Source organism: Lacerta agilis, chromosome 6 (genome assembly GCF_009819535.1).
Source record: "Lacerta agilis isolate rLacAgi1 chromosome 6, rLacAgi1.pri, whole genome shotgun sequence".
In the NCBI taxonomy this organism is placed as follows: domain Eukaryota; kingdom Metazoa; phylum Chordata; class Lepidosauria; order Squamata; family Lacertidae; genus Lacerta; species Lacerta agilis.
The window spans coordinates 49,399,682-49,425,862 of NC_046317.1; the positions used below are offsets into that span (position 1 = coordinate 49,399,682).

Below are 26,181 nucleotides of genomic sequence, written 5' to 3' on the forward strand. Positions count from 1 at the left end.
CTTGGAAGCCTCTATGAGTTGTTTCCAGTGTTGCATCAGATCGGCCCGTTTTTTCCTTGCCAATAGTCTTTTATAGCTTTTTTTGGTCTCCATCATAAGCTGCTTTTTATGGTCTGAGGGGTCTTCCCTATGCTCAATAAAAGCTTGAGTCAGTAACTTTTTTCCTTTTATGCAATCTTTATCAAACCATCTCTTTGAGTGGGTCATTTGTTGGGGTTTATAAATATATGGTTTTACAAATAATTCTTGAAGTCTTGTTATCAGCTTCTGGTATAATGCTTGCATATCAGATGTATTTGTTGCCGCTTCTAAACAGCTCTTCTGAAATAATTCCACCCACTTCTCACTTTCTTTGGACTTGTACCAATTAGCTGCAAGGACATTCCTTTGGCCATTCCATTTGACTTTTTTGTAACCTGCATCGGTCGTAAGGCGTGCCCTATGTCTGGATTGTGGGGGAGGTTGGCTTTGGGGTAAAATGCATCGCAGACTTATTGGTAAATGGTCACTTTCTGATCTTGGAATTACTCTGAACTCGTTGATCAGGGGAATCAGCTCTTGTGAGATAATACAGTAATCTATTACAGAGAGCTTCCGTCCTGACCAGAAAGTAAATTGGCCTGGTGAGTCGCCCGGAGCTGTTCCATTTAAAATATGTAGATTTTGTCTAAATGCTGTTTGTATCAGGTGTAAACCTCCCCAGTTACAGGTTTTGTCCAAAGATGCTCTGGAACCTAGAGGTGCAGTAATTTCTGAGTCCAGTGGGCAGAGGTGGAAGTGCGCAAAAAGATCTGCATCACTCTGACCTGTCCTGGCATTGAGGTCCCCTGCTATTAATATCATTGCTGACGGGTAGAGGTCACGACACATTTCAATATAGTCTTCTACTTCTTTCCATTGTTGCTCAACTTGTGCGTGCAGTCGCTTAGGTGGTAAATAGAGATTTATGCACAGCAGGCTGCAAACATAGAAGTCCATGTAAACCGCCGCCACCCAATCTGCATGGTGCTGAAGTTGAGTAACCTTTGCTTGTTTTGCGGGTAAAAGAATCACGCCAAAAAGAAAATTGGGTGATGGGAGAGCAAAAGGTTTTGTCTTTCGTGTTTGCACACATAATACATGTTTGCCTTTTCAAATATTTCCCTCAACTGCAAGTTAAATTCAAGAGTGCAATTCCAAATCAATGGTTGGTTTGTACACACTTAATACCTCACAATCATGTGCCCCCTCCCTCCATGATGTGACTGCAAGGAAACTATGGAAGCTTTTGATTCCATTTTAGGTTAACATTATGCAGTGACCGATTTCCCTCACTAGAGCTACAGTTGCCAGTGTTTCCTGGGGAGAGGGACCACTTGTTAAACCATTCTGGGAACTGTAGCTCTGTGAGGGGAATAGGGCTCTCCTAACACCTCTCAGCACCCTTAACATGCTTCACTTCCCAGGATTCTCAGAGGGAAAGCCATGCCTGTTTAAAGTGGTATGATACAGCTTTAAATGTAAAGTGCAGATGGAGCTTCAGAATGGCTTACAGCAAATTAGGTATCCACTAATTTAAAGTTTCACACACCCAAAAGTGCACTAAGAGATAAGGCCCCAGCCCAAATTTATCTTTTTAGTTTGCATTCATGTGCTGCTTTGCATTCTGTGTTTCAGAATCATAGTTCATTAGAAGAGACAGGCTGATATTTAGCTCCTTCATTTTACTTCTTTGCTCGGGTTTGTGTTTGTGTTTCCTAATTAAATTCTTTTGACCCATTTCTTCATATTCAACTTCCTTGTTTATTATTGGATTTTCTTTGCTTTCAGGTTCTCTTCTGTGTCTTGTGTCTAGCCTTCCTAGCTGCTTGCTTATGATATCTTTGTCTTGTTGGTTCTGTGAATGACTCCTATAATGCTAAAATATTCTAAGACACTTTAGTAGAAAGAGGAAAAGAATCTAAGGATTCATATTCAGGACAGCCTAATGTTTAGGGCTAACTATTTCTTAAAGAATTTGTACTTGGTTAAAATTTGTTTTTTAACAGAGCAATCAGTTCAGTTTAAATACTTTTCAGAATGAACATTACCAAAGTTACCTCAGGATAGGTGCCTTTTTGAGATACTGAAGTGTGAGATAAGCCAAATCTGTCTACCACTCATTGTTAAAAGGCTTTATTTTCTTTCTTTTTTATTCCCACAACCAAAGTAGTTGCCAGATAAACAGGTATGCTCTTGTTTCTCATCCCTGTTAGTTAAAATTAACTTTAACCAATTAATCAGTTGGAGTTAGACTTCCTGTTGCCCTGAAATTTATGCTGCTCATGTTTATGCTATTTTTCTTTTGGACTATTCTGCAGGGTTTTTTGAGTTGCTGCTATGAGGAAACCTCGGAGGAGGTCCCGACAGACCCTAGAAGGTAGACGTTCTCCTTCACCATACAGCTTGAAATGCTCGCCCACGCGAGAGACTCTGACCTATGCCCAGGCCCAGCGCATAGTCGAAGTTGATATTGATGGGCGTCTCCACCGCATCAGCATTTATGATCCTCTAAAGATCATCACAGAGGATGAGCTGACTGCCCAGGACATCACGGAATGCAACAGTAACAAAGAAAACAGTGAGCTGCCACTGTTTCCTTCAAAATCAAAGAAAACTCAGGGTAAAGGCAAAAAAAGGGAGACATGCACAAAACACGCTCCTGGGACATCTTTCCACCTACCACAGCCCAGCTTTCGGATGATTGATTCCTTGAGCCAACCAGATGCTCCAGCCCTGCCTTCAGCATACTATCAGTACATTGAGAAGCCACCTGAGGATGTTGATGCTGAAGTGGAGTATGATATGGATGAGGAAGATTTGGCGTGGCTTGACATGATCAATGAGAAAAGGAAGAACGATGGCTATGGGTCAGTTTCTGCTGAGACTTTTGAATTGCTAGTAGATCGGTTGGAGAAGGAGTCATACCTGGAGAGCCGCAACAATGGGGCCCAGCAGACTCTAATAGATGAGGATGCCGTTTGCTGTGTTTGCATGGATGATGAATGCCATAATAGCAACGTCATTTTGTTTTGTGACATTTGTAACTTGGCTGTGCACCAAGAATGCTATGGAGTGCCCTACATCCCTGAGGGGCAATGGCTTTGTCGCTGCTGCCTACAGTCCCCTTCCCGCCCAGTTGATTGTGTTTTGTGCCCAAACAAGGGTGGAGCCTTCAAGCAGACCAGTGATGGTCACTGGGCCCATGTTGTTTGTGCCATCTGGATCCCAGAAGTCTGTTTTGCAAACACTGTGTTTCTGGAGCCCATTGAGGGGATAGAAAATATCCCACCAGCTCGCTGGAAGCTCACTTGCTACATCTGCAAGCAGAAGGGCATGGGAGCAGCCATCCAGTGTCACAAGGTGAACTGCTACACAGCCTTCCATGTCACCTGTGCCCAGAGGGCTGGTCTCTTCATGAAGATTGAGCCCATGAGGGAGACCAGCCTCAATGGCACAACGTTTACTGTGCGCAAGACTGCTTATTGTGAGTCACATTCTCCCCCTGGCACAGTGAAGAAAGGGCGCACAACTACTGTTCACAAGAGAGAGGAGGATGTTTCAAGGAATGAGACAGTAGATGGGGGCAGTCCCAAAAACAAGAACAAAGTGAAATTGAAGCAGAAGGTAAAGAAGGAAGCCTTTGCTTCTGCCCCTTTGCTGATGGTTGCACAGATCCCTTCATACCGGTGAGTAGTGAAACCATTCTGGCTCTTGTTTCCATGTTGATCAATGAATTAGCCCAGCATTTTTCTCCTGTTTTCCAATTGGGTGGCATATTTTATGCCCGGTGGCTGTTTCAGCAAATGCTTTGTTTAATTGTTAGGAAATGAAGTGCAGGCACAAATAATCGTTTAAGGTGGAAAACGAAAATTTGCAATTTATGGTCCGAGTTTAGGCTTATCCCATTGACTTCAATGGGATTGTGACAGTTTAACTTGGAGCAGGATTGTAACCTCTATCTACAGTTGTGTTTGTTGCCTAGTGTTTATATAAGTAATGAGTTTAAATGACTATATGAAAGTGACTGGAGTAATCACTTGTGCTAAACCTCTGAATTAATTTGGTCCATCTGAGCTAAGCTGATGGCTGGGTGTTGCCCATTTTGCTGTTGCTATTGCTTAATTGGAGCTGTAGAGCTGTTTCTTACAGAGCAGCAATTTCACAGTTGAAAAGCCTCTGATGAACTTGAGTTACTTATATAATTCCTAACATGTAATGTGATGTTAGAAAATTAGGCACTGTTTTGCTAAAGGGGAGGTTTCTATGTGTTACACTGGTCTTCCGAAATCTGAAGTTGGGTTTAATACGTGATGAAATCTCTTGATGCTTTTGTTTCCTCAAGACTGAATAAAATCTGCAGCGGTCTCGCCTTCCAGAGAAAGAATCAGTTTATGCAGCGACTGCACAACTACTGGCTTTTAAAGCGTCAGTCGAGAAACGGTGTTCCTCTTATACGGCGTCTGCACTCTCATCTACAGTCCCAAAGAAATGCAGAACAGGTATGATTGTGGCATCATTGGCATTTTACTGAACCCTGAAATACCATGAGAGAATAGTGTTACATGAACTAATTAGGGAAGCTTCTGGGATACATGGATGGAAAATGTCCTTGGATGGAGTAGCTACTGCTAGCTAAAAAAAGTAGGAGGGTAGTTCATTTTGGGAATTTCTTATGAAGTATAGAAATGGAACTTCATAATTTTCCTTTAGTAGAGTTGTCCATGAATAATAACTATTGCGATTGTAATAGAGGTTTTGCAGCATGCAATATTTGTATTATGCCACATAGCGTAAAACCAAGCCACCAATGATCTGTGCCTCGCTCCTGAAAATTCTCTTAAGAGTTGCTTCCTATGAAACCACATCCCATTGTTTTTATCGTTGTAGATGGTTATCAGTGGATTTTATCCACGTTGTTTTTCTTTCCTGTGTAAAACGCTACATCTGTCTTTACCTTAGAAACAATCAGCACTATGGAGACCACTTTTCCTTAGTTATCAGGGCAAAGACTGTACCCACTACTTTACTGTTTGTGGTCTAATCCTTTTGAGCTAGGCATACACTTTACTATTTTCTTTACTCAGAATCGGTACTTGACATTTGCTGTGCCCCGTAACCATTTTTGAGTGACTTTGCTAGAGAGCTGCAGCAGTGTGCGAGGTTGCGGGGGTGGGGTGGGGGCAAAGCAGCAGCGATGCCCTCCTGGTGCTGCTGCTGCTGTGTTCACTGGGACAAAGATGGGGTGGGGGCAAGGTCAAGGGAGCACTCTGTTGGCGTCATCATTGTTGTGTATGTGTGTCTGCACCAGAGAGATGCTTCTGCCACCAACCTGTAGGTCTCCACCCCACGAATCCTGGTGAACACAGTCCTGGTGGGCACCGTGCTGCCACCACCAGGAGGGTGTCGCTGCCATTCTGTGCCTTCTGTGCCACTGATGACAGAGTGCAATCCTTTGTCAAAAGTCCAAAAGCAGTGGAGCTGTGCTCTTGGTTATACCACAGGTATGAAGTAGCAACACATATTTGAGAAGTTAAAGAATATCAGTGGGTATGGTTAAAGCATATTTCCAGAACATACAGTGGTACCTCGGGTTACATATGCTTCAGGTTACATATGCTTCAGGTTACAGACTCCCCTAACCCAGAAATAATGTTTCAGGTTAAGAACTTTGCTTCAGGATAAGAACAGAAATCGTGCTCTGGCGGCACAGCAGCAGTGGGAGGTCCCATTAGCTAAAGTGGTGCTTCAGGTTAAGAACAGTTTCAGGTTAAGAATGGACCTCCAGAATGAATTAAGTACTTAACCAGAGGTACCACTGTACTTAGAACGTTGGTTGGACTTCTTTAGATAGTCAGCCTATGCTTAGGACTCATAAGGTGCTTAGATTCTATGATCTAGTTAAAGACTGACTGTGAATAACTATAAATATGAAGAGATTGGTGCATCAGGAGAGATATGAAGAGAGACCAGGTACCATTAAAAAAGAAAGAAAGAAAAATCTCCCCATTTTACAGAAAGAGCATGATGAAAAGACTGGTGTAGTGAAGGAGGAACTGAAGTACTGGCAGAAACTGCGGCATGACTTGGAAAGGGCACGGCTGCTCATTGAATTAATTCGGAAGCGTGAAAAACTCAAACGTGAGCAGGTTGGTATGAGCATGACCTGATGATCTGTACAGCTGTACACTCCCAATGAGATGTTAAAACAAAACAAAAAACAAAACACCAATGCAATCCTAAGCATGCTTATTCAGAATCAAGCTGCATTGCATTCAGTGGGGCTTACACCAAAATACGTGTGCACAGGATTACAGCCAAAAAGAGATTCTGAAATGAGTCAGATCCTATCTTTTATTGGACAAACTGTGTGTGTGTATATGCGCACGTGTGTGTGTGTGTGTGCGCGCACACCCACACCCACCCACCCACCCACTGGCACTTTAAAATTAAATGGCAGCATTTTCCCGCCCCCTTTCCCCCTAGTGCTTGAGTGAAATTGAGGAGAAAATGCTATCTCTTAGTATTGAAGAGCAGGAAGACAACTTTCTCTGATCTCAGCGCAGTGGTGCTTAGCACTGCGATTGGAGCTCAAATATTTCTCTTTTATCTCCATATCTGTATCTAAGATCACAGAGCTACAGTGCTTAGTGTTGAGATCAGAGAAGAAAGATCCCTCTGCTTGCTCTTTAGAGAAGATCTCTTTAGAAAAGGTCTCTAAAAAGCAGCCAGAGGGATTTTATATCCTGATGAGTAGATATCACATCCATCTCCACTTTAGAGATTACTGTGTAAAGAACAGACAGGTATATTTATCTCCTGACCAGACTGGGGGCTCATGGGCAATTTTCTATGGCTTGGTGGGCCATATCTGGCCTGTTGGCCTCAAGTTAGCCATCTCAACTGCAAATGCTACAATTAAACTGCATTCCTGTATAGATCAGGTCAGTTTTCTTCATTTCATAGCCATTTAAAAAACACATGAATAAATATGTCTAGATCATTAAAATAAAACAAAAATATCAAACTAGTAGTTTATCTGGTCCATGATATTGTTATTGAGATATTTGCCACTAGAAGTAATAGATTCAATAACAAACTTATTTGTTGTTCATGACGTTCAAAACCATCTGTCTAGTTTTGCCTAATGGTAGGGCCAGCCCTGCTTGTTGTACCGGTATATCCTGTTATCCTTTTAGCCTCTAGTTAGTTGGTTTTATCAGAACTAGCATTTATAGTTTCTGCAGTTTACAAGGTTTGCCTACAGGAAATGCTATTTTCTATCATTAGTATCTCTGAGGTGTGTTGCTTTTAGCTGTCATTCCTGCATTGCCCGCAGTTGAACTAGATGACCCTTGGGATCCATTCCAACTCTGATTCTGTGATTTTCAGGTAAAGGTTCAGCAAGCTGCTATGGAGTTGCAGCTCACACCTTTCAACGTTCTGTTGCGGACAACACTGGATCTTCTACAGGAAAAGGATCCAGCCCAGATCTTTGCAGAACCTGTAAAGCTGAGTGAGGCAAGTACTTTACCTAGAAGTGTAGTTAGATTTGACCTAAATAACTGCTCATTTGATGCCTGCAAAATGTAACTCGCAAAAAGCAAGGTCAGTTTGGACTGTTCAAGGCGTACTTGCTCTGTTCTTGCATAAATTAAGGACTTCCTCTAAGGTTCTTATACAGAGGATTCCCCAACCAGGCAGACTAGAGCACTTTTTCTGAGGGAGTTTGCTTTTGCTTCTCAGCAAGGTTATTTATTTGTTGGGGCTGAATGGGATAGGACTTAACCAGATGAAAGCACTGTGCATTTGTGCACTGCCCCAGTGCCAGTGAGAGGGCATTTAGAGTGCTTGTGATGGATATGCCCTGGTTGGCTAGTAAATGATTTTTGTAATTGTACAGGTTTTATATGTTTAGGTTCCAGATTACCTGGAATTCATTTCCAAGCCAATGGATTTTTCTACCATGAGGCAGAAGCTGGAGTCCCATCAGTACCGGACACTGGATGAGTTTGAGGAGGACTTTAACCTTATTCTTACCAACTGCATGAGGTATAATTCTAAAGACACCATTTTCCATCGAGCGGCTGTCCGGCTGAGAGACCTCGGAGGGGCAATATTGCGCCATGCTCGGCGGCAAGCTGAGACTATTGGCTATGATCCCCAAGTGGGGATTCACTTGCCTGAATCGCCAAAGACAGAAGATTTTTATCGTTTTTCTTGGGAGGATGGTGAGTTTCCATTAGGGATTTTTGTGTTTAAAAATAAAAGACCATTAAGGAGAAAGAAGATTAAAAACCTCCATGTGTGCAAAGAAAGACAATAACTCAAGAAACTACTCTGGAGGCAGTATCTCCTACAATATATATATATTTAATTAATACAGACCTCCTTTTCCCATTGATCCTATGGAGCAATCCCATTTTGCATCTCCCCCCACTCCCCATCTGATTGATGCTGTAACAGCTGAGGAGCATGCTAATCAGTGTGTCTATCAGGTGGGGAGTTGGATGCTGTTTCGCCATTCCTGTCTTCCCTTGCATTTGTTCTTTCATTGCAGTGCTGGGTTCAGTACTGACTTACCCTCTGTACTGTGTCTTCTGCTATGATCATAGACACCTGCTTGGTGCTGTACCCTGCACTTTATATATTTGTCTACCAGGAAGCAGGAAATAGTGGGCAGGAGATGTCTGCAGTAAATTTGAGGCCAATGCTGTTGGTGGGAATAGTCGCCATGGGGGACAACTGGAGGAGTGGGCCATACAGGACAACAGTGAGGGGTACATGTGTTCAATGGCCACAGGTTGCCTTTGTGTGCTGTGGAACATGTGATCTCTCTCTCTTTCTCATTGCCTCTGTGGTGGTATTTCCTACATATTATTGGCATTTCATTCCAAGAATCCTTATGTCCTGTTTATTATATGAAGTTCAAAAACAGCTTTATTAATTGTCTGCCCTTTGCTCAAAAGTTGTAGGAGGAGTTACAACAATTAAAACACAATATTCAAAACAGTTCAAAACAACTTAAATTTACAGAAATAAGTTATGTCCTAAAAATAACCCTCTCAAGTGTCAAAAGTGAGGGTGAAGAGGTGCCACAAGCTGTATAATGAAGATGATAGCCGATGTGAGACCTAAATGGTGGGTTAGTCACATTCTTGTTTCTCATTGCAGTTGATAACCTTCTCCTCCCTGAGAACCGGGCTCACCTTTCGTTGGAGGTACAGCTGAAGGAGCTACTGGAAAAGCTGGATATGGTGAGCACCATGAGGTCAAGTGGTGCCCGAACTCGCCGCATCCGACTCTTGAGACGTGAAATCAACTCTATCCGGCAAAAGCTGGCCCAGCAGCAGAATAAAACCCTGCCAAATGGAGATCCAGCTCCATGGGAGGAAGGGCTGGAAAAGATGCTACAAGGAGAACGTGATGAAGATGGGGGGAAAGGTGAGTTTTTTCTCTAGGTCTCTGAAGGAAGCAGTTCTGGTTGTACTGGAAAGAGCTAGGTAAATGTGAAGACCCAAGGGGATTAATGCGCACATTAATTCTACACCAGTCTGGTAGGCAGAAGTCACTTATGTAATTACTGCCTTTGACAACAAACTCAAAAATCATCTTGAGAAATGGAGAGCATCAAGAACAGCCTTAATATAGCATTTGGTAAACCTGTACATTTTTGTAACAAGGGCTGGAGAGTTTTGGGGCCAAGGAAGAAGCAGTCAATGGTAACAAGGGTTGCCAGTCTCAAAGCTTTATGGTGATAAGGCAGCCTTAGAGAAATTGGTTTGAAAATCTTATCCCAGTTTCTAGAGGTCTGCATCACAAAGACACCTACACCTGAAGTGCTAATTTACCTCCTTGGCAGTCTCATCAGGAAGAGGTTAAAAGACTGAGAAGGCTGTCAGTCCAGTCTCATGTCCTACATGTGTCTGTCACCTGTAGATACATAGTTGCAACAATGGGCTGTGAATGTAATAGCAGGAAGGAGCTGTGACATAGATTGATCCAAAGGATAGTGGACAAACATAGGCAAGGAACCTTGGGTTGTGATCCCACCCATGGTCATCTGTGAATCAAAGATAGTAGAGCCACTTACAGAATAGTGCACAAGTGGCTGCAGCCAACCATGGTCTTGGTTTGCTATTGAGTAAGTGGCTCTATTTCTTTATATTTTTTCTTTAAAAGCATCATTTAGTTAGAAAGTTAGCTGTCTAACTTTCCCTTAAAAACAATATGAGAAGCCAGTAAAGATGGAAGCTGTAGTATATACAAAAATAAAATAAAAAAAATAACCATATAAGCAGTCAGGGTTGGCCTTTGCTGTAGGGTGGGCCAGTTCCCCTGGCAGGAAAAAGCAGTTCAACATTGCCTTGTCTTGCCTTCTAAAAGGCTTAAAATAGTCAGCTGACAGCAGTTTAATGCCATTAATTGTTACTGATAAACAGTGTTAGCATGGACCTGCCATCGTATTCTCAGAAAATGTGTCTGTGTTAACAAGCACTGCTGTTCTCCCCTATATTGTTTCAAAGCTGCAGCCATGCTGAATTGTTAAGGAAAACTCTTTTCTCAACTCCTACATGTTTGCAGATCTTTACATGTAGCCACAGAGCAGCAAGCCTCACTCTGTTGGCACAGCTTTTGGCATCAGTCAAATCTATGACACATGCAAATTCAGAAAGAATAGTGGCTGGAAAGTTCAAAGACAGGCAAAAACATGTGGAGTGTGAAGCAGGGCCCATGAGGGGTGTGGCCTAGGGAGAGTTTGAAATGCCAGAGTGGTCTGTAGGGGCATGAGGTTCCTCAGCCCTTCTGTATGGTTACACATCCATTCTGAAATTAACCAAATCCTTGCAAAAGTGCAACTTCAGTCATTACCTTTGTATACCACCCTTCATCCGAAGTTCACATGGCAGTTCACATTTTGTTAGAATTACTGGAGCAGCACAGTCCTCTACCTGTGGGTGGCAGTATCCCTGTCCATTGCTGATTGGATAGATATGTTTTGGGTACTACTCTAGCTACTCAGCCTGTGTCATGCTGGGAGGGATGAGGAAAGAGGGGCCGGCCTTGTTTGAGCATCCAGGAAATGGGGAAGGCTGTTAAGGTGGAACAAATAGTAATTTTCCCTCTCTCTGCTGCTTCTGAAAGTCTGTGAACTGTTGTGTATATATATATATAAACACACACACACACACACACACACACACACACACAGGCCCCTTCATTGGACTTCATTTGTGACCTTTTGGTACATAGGTTGCTAAAAGTATATTAAATTCCTTACCCTACACCCACTGTAAAAATGGAATTAAAAAACACTAGTTTTTCAAAATGCAGACTGAGATTTTAAATCTTTTGTTGCACACATCACTGTTTGGTGGTTTTAGAGCTCTCTAAAAAGGGGCAATAGCTGTGAAATCCAAAATTTGTTGACTAACACAAAGTCCCAATTGGCTGGTCCATGAGAGCTATATGGGCCAGTTAAAGGTCAGGCCATGGTTAGAGACATATCATTTCCAGAAAGTTTGAAGCCATGGGGTGTGTGTGAATATGTTTTTTCCATTTCCCCCCAGAAAAAACCCAAAAATTTCAGGAAAAAATAAATATATATATATATATATATATATATATATATATATATATATACACACACACACACACACACACACACACACACACACACATACACACACACACACACATGAGAAAGAGATCACCTTAATTACAATTTGAATTTACTTTTTACTTTTTTGCTGTTGTTGTTTTTAGTTACAAATGAAAGTACAAGCTGCTGAGCAGTAAGGAATCTCTTTGGTTTTGCCAGTTTATGAGCACCAGGCAAAGGATAATAATAAAAAGAAGAAACAAAATTAATATTAGTAAAAGAAAGTACATTATTATGTCTCCTCCAGTTCTCCACAGTGAAATGTAATGTCTCATTTTTCTGAGCTACTGCTATGAATTTCAGTTCCTGCATCTTCTGCTTCTTCATATTTGTCATCACAATACTTATAATGAACTTCTAAAATCTGAAGGTTTGCCTGGATTGAAACAAACATCTCTACCCTTTCACAAGCAAATGAGGCACTGAAATCATCTTCCTTCTCTTGTGACAATAGCAGCGCCCCCAGAGGCAGAAATGCATCTTGCTGTTGCATTTGAGAGTTGAAGTCCCAGTTTACAACTCAGGACTTGATTGTCCTCAGTGTACAGGAATTGTAATCATCTGTTACTGCACATAGTCTTAACAAAAGTTTTCCCATTACATAATTTTTAGAAATCATTTGGGGTGGAGTAAATATATGAGCACTTTATCTTAAACTTTGTATTTGTCATTCAAACATAATCATTTTTTTTGAACATAACAGAAAGCTTTTGTTGGGGGGGATGATTGGGGGGGGGGAATTCACCCTCAAAAAAGGTTTCTGGCTTTTCCTAGGCTATCACATCTTTGGTCATGGTTGCAGTAGATGAGAATCTGTTTTGACTTTTGCTGAATGGATCTCAGAAATCTTAATTTCTCTTCTGGGTTGCTTTGAGGAATACTTAAAGGGACATTTCGAAAAGTTGTTTTCTTTTCCTTGAGACACCCCTCTCCCGACGACATACAAATAGGGTCCACCAATGGTCTGCTGTTTACTGGTGGGAGATTAAAGTTTTATTAACTAGTCGACAAAAAACTTAAAAGAATATCAGTATTCCCAAGTGAGGTTTAGGGAGGAGCTTCAGTATGAACGAATTACCTCATGTTTATTGTTTTGGTTAAATCTACAATAATCTTTAGTTTATAAGTGTACCAGTCTCTGATTTTGAACCACACTAAATAGGACCAAAGGCTTCTTAATATACTTTGAATTCAGAGATGCTCTGTGCTCTCTTTATGAGGTTCTTACGAAATTCCTGAATGGTGACATTCCTTCTTAAGGGGTTGTAGTCATCTTAGCAGCCATGCTTTCCCACAGCGCTGGCAATCCATGCTGTTTAGGTAGTCGAGAGAATAACTTGTTTTCCCCTGCGGACAACCAGAACATTGCACAGATAGCAAATAATGCTTGAACAGGAACAGAACCTTAAAAGGGGGAAGAATGAGTGCTAATCTGTGACCTCATTGCATCATGAATTGGAATGAAATGCTTAGGCACAGAATTCAAGAGGAAGGAAGGCTCGCTGGAGAGAAAGCTGAGCTTGGATTTGGTAGTTTAATGGTCTCTGGGTGTTTTTGGTGACCTTAGTACGTAGTTTAAAAGGAAAAAAATACACATTTGACTGTTTTCCATTATTTGCAATATGATCGAGGTCCTTAAGAGACTTTCTTTGCATTTGAAACTCCTCCGTGATGTTTTCTAGTTCTCCCATGTCTCTTTACCCTCTTATGTCAAACATGGCTATGTAGAGTTTAAAATACCTGAGGAATGAGGGTCTGAAAAAAAGAGTTAAGAAGGTTGGGGAATTAAGCGTCATGCAGCCTGAACTTCAGCATGTAAACTTATAAGCAAATTCCATTAAATTCAGTGGGATTTGCACCCTTGTAACGATGCATAGTACTGTCACCATAAATAACATTGTTGGTTAAATGACAAGCATGTTGACTGGCTCTCAAGAGGATGAATATTTTTTCTTCTGCAGAGTGCCATAGTTATTTTTTCCCACCTCTGAGCGTCTTTCTTTAGGCTATACAACAAAAGTTAGTTTTTACCTGCCACTTACTTTCAAGCATAGAAAGGGGCAGAAAGGTGTGATCCGTACTTTGGGAAATACTTTCTAAAATGTTCAAGCAGATTCTCTTTCTCTTTAGCAGATGACACCAAGCCCCCACTTCCCCCCACCCTGGAGCCCACAGGACCTGCACCCCCCCTATCGGAGCTGGACTCTCTGCAGGACCCTCCAACTCTCAAACCCATTAGCGAAAGCAAGTCCTTGAACAGACTACATAAGCGGCTGAAGTCCGAGGGCGAGCTCTTTGATAAGAAGACACTGCAGAGGGAGAGCCACGCCTTCCAGCGCTTGCTCAGCGACAACGGCCTGAACGGATTGGCCCTTCAGGCCACGGGCACTTCTGCCAGCCCCCCGTTTAGTGGAGTGGGCAGGCGGACATCTGTCCTTTTTAAAAAAGCCAAGAACGGGGTGAAACTGCAAAGAGGTCTGGACTGCCCCCTTGAGAATGGAGAGGACCACAGCCAGAGTGGGCAGCTTTCCCCCTCCAGCGTAGAGGGTGAGCGGCCATCCCGGAAACGGCCACAGAGTGGGAGCTGCAGCGAGAGCGATGGCGAGAAATCCCCCAGGCAGGCAGGAGTGACAGGTGACTCCCCTGAGCTTTCATTCCTCTGATGTCTTGGAAAGCCAGAGATCCCCAGAGTAGAGGTGTCTTGTTAGCTGCGCTGCTTGCCTGCTGGCAAGAAGTCTCCACGCCTTCGCAGCATTTCTCTGAGTCCCTTTGGGAATTGAGTTCTGCCAAATATCTGTCGCATGAATCTCAAAACTAGCATCCAGTTTTATTGTACTAAAGGATGAGAGGAAGCTATGGGCTCTGGAGCAGAAAAGAGTTTTATATTGCAGAGGAAGGCCTATAAATCTGTGACTAATTTGGGAATTTTCTTCCCTGATGCCTTTACCATGCTAGGCTGCTTTTGGGAGAAGTGTAATACCTGATTGTTTGAGTTGCAGGGGAAGAGTAGGTCTCTCTCTTTTTCTTTGCCCCTTTTTCAACCTTCAGCTGAATCAGATACACATCTCTCTCCATTTTTAATGTATGCATGTGTGAACTATTTATTTATAGTGTAGTGAACCCTAACACTATTGAGAATTTTTCAGTGAAATCAAGTGATGCGAAAAGCTTACACCATATTCTTCTCCACTGTTTCTTGTTCCTGGATCTTGTGCAGTCATGTGCCAGAATTGGACAAATGGATATGCTGAGAGATGGTAATGGTTCTGTGGTGACTTATAGGTCTGGAGGATCTGGAAGGAAGCAGACAGTGTTAGGGAGACTTTTTATAAAGGCAAGCAGCAGGGTCATAGTATTGATCTGAATGTGTCCCTGAGCTCAGGCTGTTTTGCACATGCTTACACATCATTGGAATAATCTGCACACGATTACTCACAAGTGACTGTGTGATTTGATGCTATTGAAAAGCATACTTTTTGTTTGTTTGTTTGTTTATTTATTTATTTATCAAAATTATGTCCCATCTTTCCATTAAATGTTGCTCAAGGCAGCTAACAGAAATAATAAAAATACCATAGCATGTAAAGACAAAGCAAGTGTGCTCACTTCTGCTTTCTTCTTTCAGAGTAAGCAACTAGCACATATCTTTTCTTAGTCATTAAAAACAAGGACCAGTTCTGAAGCTTTTTAGAGCAATCTGTTGGGATTTTTGAGCCATTCTTAAAAAGTTGAATGAGTAACTATTTCTTTTTTTTAATGAGTAACTATTTCTGAAGCAGTATTTGTGCATGTGCTCATAGGATGTGCATGTGATCCTGTGATTTATCTTTGAAAGGGACACAGAGAATCAAGGAAGTGTTTGGTAAAATAGTGCCGTGCAATCTCATACTGAGCAAGTGTAGTAGTACCTGTCAGAGGTATGCAACACCTTTTTAGCTAGCAGTTACTTTACCTTTTTACTGATTTTAAAGTAGTAGGTGGAATCTCCCATTTAGCTACAACCCAAACTTAGGAAAGCATGCTAGCTTGCACTTCTCTATTTTATGGTTTGTGTGCTTCACATTGTTTCATTTATTTAACTTTATATAACCAAGACTGATAGTGGGTTACAATTTTAAAAATAAAAGCATGAAGTCCAAATGCAAATCCCAATAAAACATCTCCACAGGCCTTAAACCTTTTGGAAGAGCCTCATGCCGAGCCTTAGCACATCCATAGGGGGAGACAAGTTCATAAGCTTGGAGCCACCACTGATAAAACTTTATAAAACTTTGTGCCCTTATTGTATGCAGTTTGTGCACCGAGGAAACGAGGGTGCTCCTTAGTTTATTACAGAGCTGGTGATGGGATATAAGAAATAAGACTGTCTCTTTGATTTCTCAGGTGCCTTTATAGGTCAAGTGTAGCACCTTGAAATCTCTGAATTGTATAGGGACCCAGTGCATGCTATGGAATACAAGTGTAATGTGCTCCCAGGGACCAAATTGTACAGCAGTATTAAGGCCTAGGTTGCCCTGATAATAGTTGATTCTTTGTTGGCTACAAATGCCTTTAAGATGGGCTATGAAGGTGAGTTGTCCCCACTAGCTCCCCTCTCTACTTTATTCTGTGCTATGCAGCTGCTTTGTGTGGTATCGCTTAACTTGTATGTTACCAGTTATGAAAGTGATAACTTATTCTGTTGGGATACTGCCGTGTCCTAGTTTGGCTTGTGATGCTAGTACAGCTTGATAAGATGTTATTGCTCCCCATCCCAAACACTTGTTTGACAGCTCAGTGACTTGTGAACTGAGCTACAGGATGGGTAAAAGAGATGTAGGTGAAATTAGAGGAAATTCATTACCAAATGTTTCTAATAGTCCCCCCCCCCAATTTGATTTTCCACTTTCCTACTGATAAAGCACATTAGTCAGCAGGGGACCCATGGATGGAATATTATACAGCTTTCTCACCTGCTTCCAAATCTCATATATCATATTTTCTAAGTCTGGGGCTACAGTGAAGTTTACCTGTGCCTGGGTTAAACTTTATTGATGGAGTAAAGGATTGTTTTCATAACCAATATGTGGTTAAGAGATTAAGAAATTAAGAGATATCTACACTTGCAACCGTTGTTTCATCGCTTATTATTTCTCTTTGTCTCTCCTTGTCCTGTGATATTATAATACTTTTATATATGTACTTTCTCCTCCTAGGGTTGAGGCCTGCTCTTTAATTTCTTTATTTCTAAACCCAGTGTCACTGAATATGCAAAGGCTGTTATGCAGATTGCACCCTTGCCATGAGTGAGGGCATTAAAAAAAAAAAACCAAATAAGGAAGGAGAACAGACCTCTGTGGGTGACCAAACCTCCTTGGATTATGCAAGAGCAGAAACAAACACATTCACACATCCCCAAAGGAAAGTAATGAGGTATCTAGGGGATTGCTGTATACTGGATATGAGCCCAGTCTGTGTTTAAAACAAACAGTTAAAAAGGGGGGGATTAGTTGTGAAGTCTTGAGCTGATGACTGGGATGAGGGGCATTTCCAATGTTAGCACACTTGACCATAAGGGACAATGCATGAAAAGTAGTACTTCTTTCGCAAGGTACTAATGCCAAACTACCCCCCGCAAGCACTAATCAGGAACATCACTGAAGATACAGACTGTATTACTTATTCTCAGCATATGCAGGTTATCATTATATGAAAAACTTGGCATGCGCAAAGCTCAAGTTTCCTTCCTATCAGTAATCATAACCAGGTAGCAGATGACATGCAGAATCAAATCCAGGCAAACTATACATTTAAGTGCAGACCTCTGGAATTGAAAATGGTTTTTAGAGTGTAGGGGGAGAAGCTTGGCAGATATACAGATGGAAAATGTGTCTTGTGAACATTTGTTCAGGCTGAATTTTGGCTTTGTAGACAAGGCAGTGCTTACCATAATTCGCCAGTTATCAGTGGGGTTAAGGAGGTAGCAGTTGCTGGACAAAAGGGAGGTGGATGAGGAACATTTCCTTGCTAATGGGTACTAGTTGGTAAGGACTGCTCTATGAACATAATAATACCGGGGGTGGGGTGGGGACAAGTTCCATTGAACATAGTTGTTGCAAGATGCTTCTTGACTCCAACTGTGCACAGACATTGGGGATGAGAATTTAATGCATTCTTTAAACTCTTAAATGCATTTTCCCCCAACAAAATTTTAACATGATTCAAATAGCCTTGTTAGCTGCATTGTAGGTATATGTAGTCTGTTTTCTTTCATATGTGTCTAAGGTGGGGACGGGGAGTAAGTTGGCCAAGTTGGATATTTTTTAAATGCTTGTTAAATCACGCAGGTAAAAAAGTGTGTTCAGCATTTTTCCAGCAGCAACTGTTCAACTGATAGTTGGTGCTTAGGAAGCACTGTGCAAGGGGCTTTGCAGGCACTCTCAATCAGCTGGTTGGCGGTACCTGCAAAGCCTCTTTTGCCCAAGCATCACCTTTACCTGCCCAGACCTCATGCCAGATGTAGAGCAGATAGATGTGACTTGGCTGAAATGGCCTCACAGACCAAATGGGGAGGCATAGTGGGCCTAATTAGGTCTGCAGGCTGGACGTTCCACATCTGTGGTCTAAGGAATTTTTAAAATAGCATTGTATATACAGTTAGACTCATTCTCACATGCATTCTTCTCAGCACCAGTGACAAATGGCTTCAGGAAGCATATGGAAAGTGGGTCCGACTCAGAGTGCAGTTCTGGCCTCGGTGGTGGTCTCTCATCTGACATCTGCAGGTAAGTCTTTCTCTGGGTGCTTTCACCCAGAAAAAAACATTCTCTTGCTAATTTTCCAGTCTTTTCTTTCCGTTTATACTTTTAGGTGCCTCTTACATCAATATCAGAGGCCAGAGGTTTTTTTTAAATAAAAAAATCAGCATTCCAGAGGAATTATGGCTGCATGGTCTTGAATTAGCTGCATGTGTGCTGTTTAGCACGTGGCAGCTGAGGGGTGATTCGTTCCAACCCTTGTATTCTAGGCAGTATAATTCTAAGCTAAGCAGTATATAGTAAATTGGTGACACTGATGGCTGCATTATTTTTTCATTCTTTAGCATCAGTGTTTTCCATTATTTTGTGTTTAGTTACCAGTCTATTGTTGAGATAAGCTACCTTTTGATCCCAAGATGGCTATAGGGTCAAGAGTAGACCCCAATCTCTTAATAATAATTAAGTAGTCCTTAATACTTAGCACAGTCTTGTCATTAGCTTGCCTATCCCAAGTGAGTATCACTGCCAATACCATTCTCCCTCTGGCTTTACATCTGAACTTTTGTCTGCAGAACAGTCGATTGAGAACCAGCTTTCTTGCAATGTTGGTTCACTTCTGCCCTATCACATCCTGCTTCCAATGTCCGCAGCAATGCACAGCCTGCCTGAATTAGCTTGCTTCCCACCTTCCCTGTCCTTTGCATCGGATCCAACTCTTCTAGGAGCAGCTGATCAGATCTATGATTCATATGAATTTCTGCCTTTCACAGTAAGGTTTTAATTGCTGCTCTGGCCACCCACTTTTGGTTATTTACCAAAAGAAAGGCTGCTGAAGTCCCTTATCAGGTCCAGATGTTATTGCCCACAACGGCATTCTATCCACTCCTCTTCCTTCATTCCATGAAGCTCAAGCTGTATTTTTGAGCTAAGCATTGTTTTATCACTTGGCTCTCTTTTCACAGTGGTCTGACTCCGCACAAACGTAGCCGAGGAAAGCCTGCTCTTGCACGGGTCCCTTTTTTGGATGGTGTAAATGGAGAATTGGAATACAGTAGCTCAGGTAAGAAAAACAGTGTTGGTGTTTCTTAAGCACAACGTGTAGCTATAATTTGTACAACTACGGTAGGTTATGGATGTTATTTTTTTCCTGTGGATTGTGCAAAAGGAGACGTAAGGTTGCAATCCTTCCAACGCCAGCAAAATAAGCATTGTTGAACTCTGAAACTTATTTCCAAGTAAGCATGCATAGGATCAGTTTCTAAGCATGCTCTTTACATTTGTTGCCAGTCTTATAGCCGGCCATTTTTATGATTTAAGAAATGGCAGGATCAGTTCCACTGTAAAGATGTAGGTAAAAGAGTTTGGGCAAGTTCTATAATGAGGCTTTCACCCCCACCCCCCTGCAAACCCAGATGTTATAGCTGTAGAGAAAACCTTGAAAATGTGTTGTCAATATCTGGAGAAGGCTCAGACCACAGAGTGGAGCTAATCAGGGGTTAAATCAATGGAACAATATGCATAGGGGGAAGCTCATAATTTGGGGAATAGAATAAATTTGGCAATGTTGCCTAAAATATATATTCAGATTTAATTTCCATAATTTATTCTGGGCACGAAAATATTTTTGCATGTTGCAGAATTCAGTCTTTGTGGAAGTAGCTTAGTATGGCAGCAGTCAATGGTAGGTTTTACCTGTATTTTTCTCTGTGGTTGGGTCTTGAACCTTGTCTCAGAAAGGCTATGTATGCTCTCATCAGTCCCCTAAACAATGTATGCAATGCCTAATTACAGTTGCCTCCAAGTGGTACAGAAGGATACTGTGTTGCTGCATGTGGTGTTCATAAAACAGTGATTGTGAGGAGCATAAGGGAATTTCAACCTTTGCCTGGCCCAGGGGGGATGACTGGGCACTGACCTCAATGGGATTGTTGTTGGCTTTGCCATTGATGGCGTGGGGGTGTTAGGGTGGCAGCTTGCATATGATGCATATTGTGATGCAGGGGCTGTGTTCCCAGTGTTATAAGTTTATTGCTTCCTTCTTTATGTGTGTGGCATGGCATGCACAGTCCCCATTAGGTGAGTATTCCCCTTGCTTCTAGAATGTTGTGGGCATGTCTGTTTTTACACTGTTTGGGGGTTTTCTTGTGTGTTTTCCTCCTTGTGAGCTGAGCACACATTGGATATGGCAGCTATTCTCCTGACATAATGGTAGCTTGCCTTTGGTACTGGGTCAATGTGAGTATAAGATTGCACTGCCTGGTGTGCAATGTATTGCCTTTATACCCGATCCATTCTTACAAAACATTTTGTCTACTTATAAAAGGAGGATGGTAGGATAAGACTTTGCCAGCCTGGTGTCTTCCAGGTTTTCTGGACTGCAGCTCCCATCAGCTATGCCAGCAGAGGTTGATGGGAGTTGCAGTCCAAAGCTTCCCGAGGGCACCAGGTTGGCAAAGGTTGCCTTAGATATTGTTGTCTTATGAAAAATAGTTGCTTGTTTTTAATTAACATGTTTGGCCTGATTTCATTTTTCAACCTACAAGTTTAATTAGAAGTGATATTTCAGATGCAGGATATGCTTCCTCAACTTCATATTCATAACAGTAGCCTTCATCTATAGATCTGCAATTGCTTTCAAGGAAAAATGTTATTGTCATGGTAGACTATGATTCTAAGGCAGTTCATATTGCGATTCCTTAGGTACAAACCTACTGATGCCCTTTGAGGAGCACACGGAACTAGAACCTCTGGAACTTGTATGGGCGAAATGTCGTGGCTACCCTTCTTACCCGGCGTTGGTATGTATACCTGGTTCACAGCTACCTTCTTTCCATGGAGGACGTCTTGGTGGCCTATAATACAGTGCTAAGCTCGAAATGTAGTTTCAGTGGAGGAGGGAGGAGAAGATGTCCTCTGGAAGAACCCTACACAACACTGACGCTTTCGTCACGAAAACCTGGGGGCCTCTGAGCTATTGTTTCATGGCTAGCCATATTGTTACTTTGTTCCTTCTAATCATTTTTAATGTTCTTTATGCATGCTCCATATTCTTTTGTTAGCTGCCTTCCAGTGCTTTGGTGGAAAATAAATATACAAATAAATGACTCAGAATATGTAGTAATCAACAATCCTCTATCACCATATGTTTAGCCATATGTCTAGTAACATCCACATTTCGAAACATGAAAGGATAAACAGTGATAAAAATATAATAAACAATTTTAACTAGAAAGATGCCATCTCAGTGCTAGGAAACCCTGGATGATTTCCTCTTAACCAAAAAGAAACAGACACCATAAATATCATTATTGTTAAATATTTTAAAACACCTGTGCAATATAAATACTTCATATGCCTACACAGTAGAAAGCCTCACTGATTTCAGTGGGACTGATTCCCAGGTACAGGTGTGTAGCAGAGGTGAGGAACTGGATCTTCCTAGCAGGCCAGATCATTATCTCCCTCACCCCCCAGTGGGCCAAATTTGACAAGTGGGTGGGGAGCCCACCTGTCAATCACCTGATGTCACAAAGATGTAAGGTGATCCTCTTTTGCCTTCACAGTTTTAAATCATACTGTGTAGGCAAATGCACAACTCACAAAGCACCTTTCAGAGTGCTCCAAAAAGCCCATTACAAAGTACTCACAAGATTGTTGTGTCCTACACACCAGAAGTCAGGTGCAGGGCAGGTTGAGTGCAGGTTGGTTGAAATGTCCTGTGGGCCAAATGGGGAGGCTTTGCAGACTTAATTGGGGCCACAGGCCTGAGAGTCCCCACCACTGATAAAAGCTAATAACAAAATCTAGTTAGAATAAAACATTCAAAAATTAGGTTTCAGGTTAGTTGAATGAGATGTATGGCACACAGCCCACATAAGTGTTTTACAATAGTCATAATTTAAAATGTCAAAACAAAAAGTTAAGGAGCACAGCAAAGTCATTCTGTAAACATGTATTTATGCAACAGAAAACTCAAGTAAAAGCTCCAACAATGAATCCTCCCTATGCCCAAATGCCAACAATGTTGAGTCTAATTAGCAGCCAATAAAAGCAAATTAACTGATAGCCAGCCTGAATCAATAGACTTGTACCATAATGAAACTGGTGTGAGTGAAAGTAAACTGGGACAGCTGAATAGTGGGTAAGCAGGGATGGTGTACTGTCTATTGAATAAAGTTATTTTGAAATCTAATTTGCCAAAAATTGCACAAGCTTCTCCTTACTTGTTCACTTATCTGATTCTTCAGTACGGAATAACAGAGAAACGCTAAGTTTTCTCTAGACTGGAAAGCGTAGATGAATGGTTGTTATTCATCTTGCTTTCCTTTTGCATTAAAGTACTTAATTCTGACCAGTTGAAATAGAGAGTGAAAATAAGTTGTGTTTTCTGAACCTTTTAGCTAAAACAGCTTCCAGCCTTATCACCTCTACGCTCTGCCCTGCTGCACATAATGCTTTGCCCCTGCTAACTTCTTCACAATTTTCTTGAATCCATGCTGCTTCCACCTAAATGCTCAGATGGTTGTGAAGATTGTTCCTTTAATTTCAATCAAGAATTCACATTCTACTACCATAGATGAGATTTCTTTGCTACCCACTCATCCTTTCCCCAGTTTCCTTGGGTGCTACAGAACAGGACTTTTATCTTCAGGCAGAATTTCTAAGTTCGGTGATGAGTTTCCATAGTATAACCTGTGTATTTTGCCTTGTGTTTTTAGATAATTGACCCTGACATGCCTCGCGAGGGCCTCCTTCACAATGGAGTCCCAATTCCTGTCCCTCCTCTGGAGGTATTGAAGTTAGGGGAGCAGAGGCAAGCAGAAGTTGGAGAAAAGCTTTTCCTTGTCCTTTTCTTTGACAACAAGAGGACATGGTGAGTAAATGTAAACAAACAGGTTAAGGAAAGAACTTTTTTTTTTGACTGCAGAGTATCAAGAAGTTATACTGATGAATTTGCAGCTTAAAATTTAAGCACCCAGAAGGTAGGAGGGAAGACCTGCCAGTTCTTCCTTCCTCTTTTGGCACCAAGCAGAGTTGTTACACAACTTCCTTCTTTTGGAGGGTGTACATGTCACACTGTTATTCATCAGACTTAATTGACATTCCTTGAGGGTTTCCAGTTAAAATGAATAGCGACAAACGTGTCTGTAAATTTGGAAATAAATCTTTGCAGTCTGGGAGAAAACAAAGGCTCAGGATCATTGGAAATAGATTTCCTTGTGTTTTCTTATGCATTCTCATCAATAATTTTTGCCTGTATATCTGCTTTTGAACTGCAGGCAGTGGCTTCCACAGGAAAAAGTTATTCCTCTTGGAGTAGATGACACAGTGGATAAACTAAAGATGATGGAGGGACGAAAAACCAGCATCCGCAAGTCTGTCCAGGTGGCATATGACCGGGCCATGATCCATATGAGTCGGGTTCGGGGAGACCACCCTTTTGTCACACCAAATTATCTGTAGGGACTGAAAGAGCCTGCTCTGCCCTTCCTGCTCTTTCTGGAAATAATGCCTGCATCTATAGGCACAGTGGGTTTCGGGTCACTGATCAGTAGGGGATTCTCCCCTGCTTGAAGGACGGTGTGAATGCTATGTCCGTTTGCGTTCATAACAGAGATGCACTATTCCTAGTAGTAGGGAAAGCAGCTGTAAAGTATCTGATATGTGCCATAAAGCCTGTCTGGATTCTTTCTGAATCTGTCTCAGTGAAGAGCCAGCAGGAAATGAAGTGATGTAATAGTCTGACTAGGAAGAGGATGTCAGGAGCAGCTGCACTGTCCTGCCGTGGCCTTGGTTATAGAGCAAGCTGAACTCATTTGGCGATTGGACTGCAAGTCCCATGAGTCTCTTGTGTTTCATTCTTCAGCTAGTCCCAAGTTCAGCTAACGAAGAATTACCTGGAGCCTGCCACTGCTATAAATAATCCTTTATCCTTTAGATGACTCTTGTGTGCCAAATTTAATATTCAACATACTTTTTCCTGTTATTTTAAAAAGCACTGGTTTGCCCCACTGCATTTATACATTTAAAGGCTAGTCTAGAAACCACATGCCTAGGTTTATATAGGTTTTTATGTTAGATCTTACTAACAGGAAGGATAGAGATAATATTTTGGTGGGTTTTCCCTCCTCCCTCATGCACATTTAAATGCACAGAGCTTTAAATATGAAGATGAAATCACTTGTGAAATGTTTTGTGCGATTACATTTATGAAGTAGTTTTTACATTTCAACTTCAGGTTAATAACATGTTTGAAACTGGGCAAAGCAGTGTTTTAAATCTTCTTTTGGGAAGCATCTAGCCTGCTGGAGCAATGCTGTTGAGGACTAAGATTTACTAGGACACAACAAAAGCAGAACCTTTTTGGTTTTAAAAACGTCTAGCACATAGCTCCATTTTAGGGGCACTGCGTACAGAAGTTCTGTCCGAGTAAGAGCTGCCTCATTCGCTTCTGTACATCATCACCCTGACCCATAAAGCCGCATGATTGCTGGATGTCTATAGAGGAGGCTGGCTGTATGCAGAAACAGGTTTCCATGTGGCCATTGTGCACCTCATGGCATGTGCAGAGATTTCTCACCCTTTAAATGGTGCAGTACCTGCTTGCATAGAGTGCCATGTGTGTATTGCCGTGTGGAGCTTTGGGTCAGGGCATTAGTGTCAAACTGCAGTTCCCCCTTGCCCTCAAAATTTCCCCCATCTTGTTTTGTGTTGAATTTGGAACGATGTCTGTTTTGTTGCTCACCAGAACACATTGCAGTTTCACCCTTAGCTTCCCCCATAAATATTTCATGCTCTATGAACCTTCGTTACTGGAATCCGTTAAAGTCAAGAGTGCAACTCCTCCGAGAATCCTAGCTTTTAACTTGCATGTGCTGGAAAAACAGGGAAAGCTGAAGTTTGCAAGTTGACAAAGCATTTCACATTTGAATTCTGATTTGTCAAGATTTCTCTATGTCTTTTTAAGCGTTACAAACCAAAGGTGCAAAGCAAGATTGTAATTTTAAAATATAATTGTTTCTTTTCTTTTTAACTCAGTATTCTTTTATTCTTTTATTTTTTCTTCATACTAAAGAGATTGTGGAACAAAATGTTAATAATAAGGGGGAAAATCACTGCCATTTCTATGTGGTCTACTTTTTTTAAAAGTACCACGTCTTATATATTGGGGACATAAAACCACACTTTATGGAAAATATCTGTAACATATAAAGAATGAGAATAGGATTTTTTTTAAAGTTGATAATGCCTAAATAGTGTGGCTGTGGAAGGAACTTCTGTACATAGTTGTAAAATACTATTCTAAATTATTCAGGCCGATTGTTACCATTCTTGAAGTCCTCGGTTGTGTTGCTGGGTCTTTTGTATGCACACAGTGTAATTAATTTAAAGCAACATACACTTTTCCCAGGTTGTAGCTCAGCTGTGGACTTGTGACTTATGTATAACTGTTTTAAGATCTTGCATTTTCCTTTTTTCCTTTTTTAAAAATTACACTTTAAGGATTTGAATTGGCTAATATCCTGCTGTTGCTATGGGACCTAAACGTGACTTGTCAGTCTGCTGTAAAGCACAGATGGCTCTATTTATTATAGAAAGTGAGTTTATTTGCTTTCTAGAACTGTTTATATCAGATGGTATAAAAGAGGTAATAAAATTCTATGCTTGTAAAGAAAAAAAATGCTAATTTTACCTACTATAATCTGACTGTCTGAAGCTATATTTTCTCTCTGAGAAATAAATGTTCTAATGTAAAATAACTAA

General features: G+C 41.4%; 1 protein-coding gene across 5 annotated transcripts in view; it reads left to right on the plus strand.

Moving 5' to 3' along the window:
• Nucleotides 1–26,181, plus strand: part of BRPF3 (bromodomain and PHD finger containing 3) — a 37,249-nt gene extending 11,068 nt beyond the window's left edge. The window contains exons 2-13 of one of the 5 annotated variants that reach the window (XM_033152546.1): nucleotides 2,340–3,707; nucleotides 4,364–4,520; nucleotides 6,036–6,167; nucleotides 7,411–7,539; nucleotides 7,937–8,249; nucleotides 9,193–9,462; nucleotides 13,811–14,314; nucleotides 18,348–18,444; nucleotides 19,380–19,477; nucleotides 21,118–21,215; nucleotides 23,136–23,290; nucleotides 23,697–26,181. In XM_033152546.1, the coding sequence (XP_033008437.1) occupies nucleotides 2,359–3,707; nucleotides 4,364–4,520; nucleotides 6,036–6,167; nucleotides 7,411–7,539; nucleotides 7,937–8,249; nucleotides 9,193–9,462; nucleotides 13,811–14,314; nucleotides 18,348–18,444; nucleotides 19,380–19,477; nucleotides 21,118–21,215; nucleotides 23,136–23,290; nucleotides 23,697–23,880 (3,486 nt within the window). In that variant the 5' untranslated portion in view covers nucleotides 2,340–2,358 and the 3' untranslated portion in view covers nucleotides 23,881–26,181. Of the gene's footprint in view, nucleotides 1–2,336; nucleotides 3,708–4,363; nucleotides 4,521–6,035; nucleotides 6,168–7,410; nucleotides 7,540–7,936; nucleotides 8,250–9,192; nucleotides 9,463–13,810; nucleotides 14,315–18,347; nucleotides 18,445–19,379; nucleotides 19,478–21,117; nucleotides 21,216–23,135; nucleotides 23,291–23,696 lie in introns of all 5 variants that reach the window. The other 4 variants (XM_033152548.1, XM_033152547.1, XM_033152549.1 and 1 more) reach the window with 4 other exon arrangements.